Source organism: Centroberyx affinis, unplaced genomic scaffold, assembly GCF_046629955.1.
Source record: "Centroberyx affinis isolate AG114_WGS23_722 - 3 ecotype Tasmania unplaced genomic scaffold, CSIRO-AGI_Caff_v1 ptg000367l_1, whole genome shotgun sequence".
Taxonomy (NCBI): domain Eukaryota; kingdom Metazoa; phylum Chordata; class Actinopteri; order Beryciformes; family Berycidae; genus Centroberyx; species Centroberyx affinis.
In genome coordinates, this window is record NW_027279038.1 from 39612 (window position 1) to 48728 (window position 9117).

The 9117-nt window shown below is 41.7% G+C and overlaps 1 protein-coding gene across 1 annotated transcript; it reads left to right on the top strand.

Annotated features, from left to right (window-relative positions):
• Positions 1-764: 764 nt before the first annotated feature.
• Positions 765-8922, top strand: atic (5-aminoimidazole-4-carboxamide ribonucleotide formyltransferase/IMP cyclohydrolase). Its single transcript, XM_071515753.1, has 15 exons — positions 765-900; positions 1105-1231; positions 1333-1476; positions 3081-3169; positions 3533-3684; positions 5281-5437; positions 5935-6060; positions 6152-6259; positions 6370-6455; positions 6603-6692; positions 6812-6937; positions 7155-7247; positions 7339-7521; positions 8116-8271; positions 8518-8922. The coding sequence occupies exons 1-15, from the start codon at positions 882-884 to the stop codon at positions 8635-8637; spliced, it is 1776 nt and encodes a 591-aa protein (XP_071371854.1). The 5' UTR covers positions 765-881; the 3' UTR covers positions 8638-8922.
• The last annotated feature ends 195 nt before the right edge of the window (positions 8923-9117 follow it).

A 9117-nucleotide genomic window follows, 5' to 3' on the forward strand; every position in this document is an offset into this window, starting at 1 on the left:
TGGTGGAAACACCTAACAGTTAATAAAGCACATTTTTGGGCATAAAATACTTAATGAATACATTTCAGCACAGAATATAGGCTAGGTGCTATCATCAGATTCAATCCAATCCTATCGATATTAGCAGCCTATCGGCCTTCAAAAATCCACCAGTCAGACACCAGTAGCCAATGTTCAATTATAACGAGTTACAGTAATATAAAGGTTAAAAGTAGATAGCCTATATTTTCTATCTACAAGTGAAATTCATCAAGAAAATATGTGAATATACACATTTCGATGGTCAAATAGATTGCTGATAATTGCTGGTTGTAAAATTAAGTTTTGATGATGTTTCTTGCATGAATGAGGACCATTTGCAAAAGAGATGAGAGAGAGAGAGAGAGAGAGAGAGAGAGAGAGAGAGAGAGAGAGAGAGATTTGGTTAGGCCTACCAGCAGCAGCTGCATATCCTTTAATTTTATCTAGGTCTACTTTTTTAATTTGCCTTGACACCTATGAAACAATATGAATGAAAAATTAAAGGAAAAAAATAAATCAATACATAACGGATTGCATTAATTGAAAAACTAACGCATATTTGAATATTTGCGTTCTCTTTTGAATTATCGCATATGGTAAATGTCTTGGAGAGGGAGAATGCGCATTACTTGCGCCGCCTGGCTCTCTTGGGTGCGTTCGCGGGTCAGTCAGGGGCGGGTCGACCCCGGCAGGGCGGCTCTTTCTACCCATGAAGCATGATAACTCTTTTAATTTGTCTCTCCTCCCACACTCCTCTTGCTGTGCAAAGTAGTGCTCCTTGCTAAATTCAGACACAAATTAGCAGAAACCTGCTTGACATCCAGGCAAGTTACGGACTGTAGCTACTTGTGACTGTGGACATGGCCTGTTCAGAGCTCGGTAAGTTTCTCTGACATTTATTGAAGTTTTGCCATCATAAGTAAGCTGTAATATACTATTCTGCACGGTGCTAACTTAGCTTAGCTCGCTGGCTAACATTAGCCAACGTGGTTGACAGTACCTCGCTGAAATATGGTTTCTCCCTGGACTTTGGATGAAATGAGCGAATAACTTTGTAAAGTCTGTCTTTTCTCTGGCTTGTAGCACTGTTGAGTGTGTCGGACAAGACCGGACTGCTGGACTTTGCTAAACGGCTGGTGAATGTGGGACTGTCTCTGGTGGCTTCAGGTGGCACAGCCAAAGCCCTGCGCGATGCTGGACTGGCTGTCAGGTGGGTGCATTAATATTCTGTGCAGTTTTGTTTAACTGAACTTTAACTAGCCACCTCTCAGTGGCATGCCCTAATCCGTCAGTGTGTCTCCTGTGCGGCAGGGATGTGTCCGAGCTGACCGGGCACCCAGAGATGCTTGGAGGCAGGGTGAAGACTCTGCACCCTGCGGTCCATGGAGGCATACTGGCCAGGAAAACCCCCACAGACAAGGCAGACATGGAGAAGCTGGGCTACAGCCTGGTCCGGTGAGAGAAGCAGGGAAAATTACTGATGCTACCTGTAAAACTGTGGTCTGGGTAATCTCCATACCCAGGGGTGGAAAGAGTACTAAAACCTCCTACTCAAGTTGAATTACTATTACCTTGCTGAAATTTTACTTAAGTAGAAGTAAAATTACCAGTGTAAAAATCTACTCAAGTAAAGCTAATAAGTGGTTCATTTAAAATGTACTCGAGTAAAAGTTCTGAGTTACTTTTTAGAAAACAGACCTTTATCACATGTGATCCATGCAATTCTAAAAGGATGAGAGTACTGAGTTCAAACTAGACTCTTTTTAATTTGGAAAAACTATAAATAAAGTGCATAAATAGTAAAGTACCGCCAGATTACTCTTCTCTTGATTTAGTTTAGTTTATTTGACAATTGATTAAAATACATTGTACCTTATACATGCATTCTACAATCATCAAGGAATACACAAAAAGTCGCAGACTTATTTCCATTGTGGTCCTCCGATTGTTGTTCTTCTCTGATTGTTCACTGCACATGGCTCCACAATTTAAAATGCAGCCAAGTACAATTCAACTTGAGTAAAAATCAAATGACTGACATTAAAAAAAATACTCATAAGCACAAGTAAGTACACAAAAAGCTACTAAATAACCTTAGCAAGAGTAAGTGTAATTAGTTTCCTCCACCCCTAGTAATACTCCATCCATTCCCTCATGTAGATTTACACATAGGCTATTGTCTTACAGCAATCCACATTTTTGAATAGGCTTCTGCTACGTATTAAGAAGTTTTGGGTGTACATTGAAAATAGGGGTGTATTAACTGGAGTCAAAAAAGAAGATAACGACCTATAGCCCAGTTCACTCAAAGAAACACATGTGATCTGTGTATATTAGGTGGATTGCAAGCTAATAAGGTTAGAGTGCAGGCTGTGGTGTGGCATCAGGAAGCATGTGTCACTGATTTAGTAACGGTTTAATTGAAACACTGCTGCCACCGCAAGCTCATCTTGTGATTCTCATTGTTGAGGCGTAGAGGAATCTGATTGGTTCACAGACAAACTTTGCTGCTGCGATCGGTGTACGTGTGCGATGGGGAGGATAGAAGTTAAGAGGATTATCAGGTTCGGATGGAGGAATAAGCACGGAAGACATAATGAGCTATGAATGGCTGGTCACTTCCTCGTGTAATTTTGAGCACATGGATCCTCAGGATTCCTCACAAGTTCAAAACCTTTGAAATGACTGTAAATGTTGCCACTTGCCAAACTGAATTTTTCAAAAATGTACTTTTTTGAAGGTAAAATAAATCCTGAAATAGAATTATTCTATTGACATTGGAGAGCATTGTGTGTGTGTGTGTGTGTATGTGTGTGTGTGTGTGTGTGTGTGTGGGAGGGGGGGTTAAGAAATACAAACTGCAGGTGAGACAAATTCCAATACTATGTAAATGTAAAAAATACCATAAATAACAACTAAGGGAAATGAGTGTGATCATGAGTAGGAGTTTGAGGTATGTGTATGCAGTATTACTGAAAGTCTGTGTGTGTGTGTGTCTTCAAAGAGAGAAGGATGATAATGGGAGTATGAGGTGTATTGATTTGCTTGCTCTTATCCAGGGTGGTGGTGTGCAACCTCTACCCATTTGTGAAGACCATCTCCAGCCCGAATGTTACAGTCGAGGACGCCGTGGAGCAGATTGATATCGGTGAGTCGTTGTGTGACTGTTGCTTCAGAATATTAAGCAACACAGTGGGAGGAGGGAAACCACTTGTAATGCAGAAAGTAAGAAAATGTATTCAACTTTAATATCACATAAAAAAATCTTGTTGGAAATCTGTGGAACACCAACGCAATTTATAAATTAATAAATAAAATGTGATTTCATGCTTGCATACATTTTCTTACTTTCTGCACTTTCTGGTTTCCCTCATCCCATTATTTTGCTTAGTATTTTGGAAAAATTCGGGAGCCCTTTGTTGTTTTCCACCTTTTACCAAGCTTCACAATATTGAAATGGCCATGATTATGAGTATGTGTTGTTCATAACTGCTCTTTTCTGTTTTTCCAGGCGGCGTAACTCTGCTGAGAGCTGCAGCCAAGAATCACGCCCGAGTCACCATTGTGTGCGACCCTGCCGACTACCCGCTGGTCGCCACGGAGATGGAGAGTAAAGAAGACAAAGATACGACCCTGGAAACACGCAGGACTCTGGCCCTCAAAGTAACCACACAAAAGATTCACTGTTCATTTTGCTGTTGCTTATTTCTTTTGTTGTGTTTTTTTGCCTCTTCCTCAGTGCAACTTTTCTTTACTTTAACAGAATATCTGGGTAGTCTTTTAAAAAGTAAATGATCTAAATTTAAGACTTTAAAGTAATAAAATGTCTTAGATACAGTTAAAGGTCTTTTTTTCACCAAGTAGTGACAGGTTGGCACTGGATGTGTCCACTATTAGATGAATACACAATATGGATAGCAATACAACATGCGAAACATGTTTGTTTATTTCCCCCATTGTATCGCTTTTTAAAGATGTTTTGGACATCATGTCTCTTAGTAAGTAAGTTAAGTCTTGTTAGTCCTTAGTGCCCTATGTAGTTTCAGGCCATTCATTAACTCTTTTCTGTTGGAAGTAGGCTTGATTGCCAGCTGTTTCTTTGTTTTTAACTGGTCTTAAATTCGATTCCAGGTAGCTTTAAAAAGGTCTTTTAATTCGGCTCTCTGAAACCTGCAGATACCCTTCTTAAAGTACAGAGACAGATGGGTTCACAAGTTCGAACCAGGAGAGAAAAGAGGACCGGGACAAATAATTTCCTGTTTTGCTCAAGCGTAGTCCAAGGTGAATTATCATAAAAGGAGATACTGAAATGAGTGGAGTCATTTCAGTCCTGCTTCAACTCAGAAATGGAAGGCCTTGATTTGCTAGTGTTGCACTCTCAGCCTTCCTTGAGCTTTTTATCACCTCTTCCTCCTCTCACACTCACACTCTCTCACACACACACACACACACACACACACACACACACACAACCCTCCCTGTCGCTGTTCAGAGTTGTCCTCATCTAACCTCAACTATGAACAAAGACTTCCTGAGCTGTTGCGATTAGAGATGCATCATGCTGTGATTTTTCTTATCTCTACCCTTCAGTCCTATATTGATGGCTGTATAGTTGCATAATAACAACCATATGCAGTCAGATTGTTATGAAATAGAACAGTAGGGCAGTAGGTCTCTGAGTCAAAGGTCAGTCAACTTATTGATTATATTCACTATCTTCTTAGTCAAGAAGCTGATCATATCACTCAATTTCGCTCAAATCATCATTGAGGCTGTTCAATTAGATGGTAATCAAGAGTCAGTCGGATTGTCACCAAGGGAATATGGCCGCTGTACTTATTTGTTCTGTTTTTGTTGTGTTTGCTTAAGGGTGAGGGTCAGTACAAGACAAAGTCCAGTGTTGGCTTTTTATCACAGTTGTTGAAATATTTGGGTTAGAGAGTTTATCACCTCCCTGATGACCCTTGAACATTTACCCCATAGATTGACCTCTATCTGCACATTGAATAGATACCCTTTAAGCTCAGTGTAAATATCAGGGAAATATCTGCATAACTGGTGTAAATGAAACTAGTAGTCATTTTTGACAAATCTGCTGTAGTGGTCAGCAGATTTGTATCAAATCCAAAATTGATCAAGTGATAAATTGTAAATGCCTTGAAGCTGATAACTCAGACTTTGGTACACATTACAAGACAATATTTTCAGTCTGTTTTTTTTTCTCTGACTGGAGTGTATTCTCTGTGATTTGCTTCTCAGGCCTTCACACACACAGCGCAGTATGACGAGGCCATCTCTGAGTACTTCCGTGGACAGTACAGCCGCGGGGTTTCCCAGCTGCCCCTGCGCTACGGCATGAACCCCCACCAAGCCCCTGCCCAGCTCTACACCCTGCGCCCCGCCCTCCCCCTCAAAGGTAATGGCCTGCACATCACAGCTATCTCCCCCGACCGAAATGTTTTGGTGTTGATGATGTTTAGTGATTCGTCTTCTGTATTGGTTTAGATAAGTGCCATACATATAAGATTATTTTTATTATTTAGGGATTTAGCTGACGCTCTTATCCAGAGCAACTTGTGAGTGTAACAGTCTCTGTCCCTGTCACCATAAAATGAGCTAGGAAAATAAAAGTCAAGGAGTGAGAAGGGATTTCTTTTGAGAGAAAATGGATATATAGAAAATGAGATATGATTCAGTGGGGAGAAGGTGACGAGGTGTTGAAAACCCTCTGATGGAAGAGGAGAGGATTATTTAAAGATGTAGCATAAATAATGTAATCACTCATCCCCCTGATCCCCCATAACAGCTTTTTTGCTTAAACATCTATTTTGTCATATGACCTTTTTATTAAATTTATCCATTCTTTTCTCGCTTTCTGCTTCCATCTCCATTCCTCTCCCTGCACACTACCAGTGGTCAATGGTTCCCCCGGCTTCATCAACTTGTGTGATGCTCTGAACGCCTGGCAGCTGGTCAGAGAGCTTAAGAGCGCCTTGGGCATGGCTGCTGCCACCTCCTTCAAACATGTCAGCCCTGCTGGTAAGAGAAACACCTACACACACACACACACACTGACATACATGCAGACACCTTACATGTATAAATGAATCTCTGTCCTTTTCTTCTGAAGGAGCTGCAGTAGGAGTTCCTCTGAGTGAGGAGGAAGCCAAGGTGTGCATGGTGAACGACATGCTGAAGGATCTCACCCCGCTGGCCACGGCCTACGCCAGGGCAAGAGGTCAGATAGTATGAATTATAGACCGTAGGGATCACTGGGAGTAGTTTTATCTTTAGCTTGTCTTCTGTCGTTTGTTTTTTTTTGGTCATGAACTCTTCCTCCTTCCATAGGTTCAGACAGAATGTCTTCTTTTGGAGACTTCATCGCTGTGTCAGATGTGTGTGACGTCCCCACAGCCAAGATCATATCAAGAGAGGTAGGATCATGTGTCCACTGTCCTAGTGTCGTAAAAGGACAGAATATAACAAGTTGAACAGATGAAATGGGAAAGAAATCAGTGAAAATGGGGTTTCTTAGCAGCAACTTGCTTTGCTTGACCACGATTTTGGTCGTTTGCTCTCAGGTGTCTGATGGTATCATCGCCCCCGGGTATGAAGAGGAGGCCCTCAAGATCCTCTCCAAAAAGAAGAATGGCAACTACTGCGTGCTTCAGGTAAGAAGCACCAGAAAAAGTAAAGCAGCGATTTTTAAAAGAATCATTATGATCAGAGTTGAGTGAAGTAGGGTGATCTTGCATTTGTGGAAGTGGCCATGTGTGTCTTTGTCTCCCAGATGGACCCAGACTATGAGCCTGATGAGGCTGAAGTGAGAGTGTTGTTTGGTCTCCATCTCAAACAGAAGAGGAACGGAGCACTCATTGATAAGGAGCTCTTCAGCAACGTTGTTTCCAAGGGCGCGGTGAGTCACACTTAATATTTACTTTATTTATTTATTTTTATTTATTTTACTACACAAATATAAAAATGTATAAATGTATTTTGGGCTGATTTTCATTTTAAATAATTCTGCATTGCATCTTATAGATGTCGGAGCACAATCATTGCTGTTTCACAATCCTTTATCCATTTATCTAAATGTCAAGTGTTAACCCTTTGATCGCTTCTGTGTCCACAAGCTGTCGGAGAATGCGGTGCGTGACCTCATTGTGGCCAGCATCGCTGTCAAGTACACCCAGTCCAACTCTGTCTGCTACGCCAAGGATGGACAGGTAATCTACGGGGAAAGGACAGAGAGCAGAAGGGGAAGGATAAAGGAATCAAAATGGGCCATAATCAGTTTTTGTCTTGTGTGGTGAACAGGTTATTGGCATCGGCGCGGGCCAGCAGTCTCGTATCCACTGCACGCGACTGGCGGGCGACAAAGCTGATAACTGGTGGCTGAGGCACCACCCAAGTGTCCTGGGCATGAAGTTCCGCAGCGGTGTGAAGCGGGCGGAGATGGCCAACGCTATCGACCAGTATGTCAGCGGCACCATTGGAGAGGTACAATGTCACAACACACGTCAACAGACGCGTTAAGACTACAGGCCATCTTAGCAAGTTATTGGAATAGTTAGTTAAGACTGTTAGACTGTTAAGAAGAAGTTAAGACTGTCTGACATACCTAAAAATATATAATCTGTGTCTAACAGTATGCAGGATTCCCATGGGCCTTGAAAATGCTTGTGGATTTGAGGAAAATAAAATATGGCTTTTAAAAGTTTTTGAACATGAGATACTTGAGAGTATCTGTTTTATTCATTTATTTTATTGAAAATATAGTACTCAAATTCATCAATATGTCTCGACTCTCTGGTCCTCTCTCTGGCCTAGGGTCAACATTTTATGTTCTGATGATATAGCAGATATAAAGATATTGCAGATATAGCAGCAGTTTTAAAATGAATGATTTCACTCTTACTTATTGACTTGAGAAAAACTGAGTCCTCATGATTTTTACCAATGTCGTGTCTTATCACGAAATATGCTATAATCATATATGCTTGAGGCCTTCAATTTCACCAAACAAGACCTTGAAAGTCCTTGAATTTGATGCTCAAGTGAATTTGGAAACCCTGAGTGTGTTCTGTGTGGCAGGGCCCGGACCTGGCAGTGTGGAAGTCGATGTATGACGAGGTTCCTGAGCCTCTGTCAGACACTGAAAGGAGGAACTGGATCAGCTCCCTGCAGGCAGTGGCTCTCAGCTCTGACGCCTTCTTCCCCTTCAGAGATAACGTGGATCGTGCCAAGCGGGTAAATATCACACACACGCATCCTTACTGCACGCCTGCCAATAAAGCATGGGTACATACGCACTCAATATCAGGGAAAATTGCATGGATCTGGCCTGCAGACATCTACTGTAATCTCCTAGAGTCACTCTTAAAGTTTCAATGCTCTATTGACTCTGAAATGGGCGATTGAAGTGACTAGCTTGCTAACCGTCTTTACTGACTTTTCCCTCCTCCTGTCTCTGTCCGTCCGTCTGTCTGTCTGTAGAGCGGTGTTGAGTATATTGCAGCTCCGGCGGGCTCCACTGCCGACGAGATTGTGATTAACGCCTGTAATGAGCAGGGCATCACTCTGGTGCACACCAACCTGCGGCTCTTCCACCACTGAGCACCGCAACACCGCCCCACTCTTTCTTGGTACTAAACTCACAGTTTTGCATCCTTGTGTCTGAAGTCACAGCATTATTAAGAAAACAATCTAACATCCTTTTTACAACATTCCTGATACTCTAAAACATTCCCACCCTAATGAGATGCACAAGAACGTAGAGAGGTCACAAATGCACTATTTTCTAACGCATTAATTACATTCCTTCCTTGTGATCCTACTTCTGAGATAACTGTTACTGTTCATTCAAGGTCAGTCACGTTTCAGTATGAAATAAACTGTTTCTGACGGTTCACAAGTATTTTGTCTGTTTCATTGACAGCTGAGTTGTCACTGTGAATTCCCATGGACTAATACAATAAAGAAGAGTTTTAAAGTTACAAATTGGGAAAGTGGGGTCTTGGAAGCTCCCTGTGGTCCTTAACGTGGGACCCAGAAATATAAAAAATATTTAACCTATCTCACCTTTATTCCATTCAC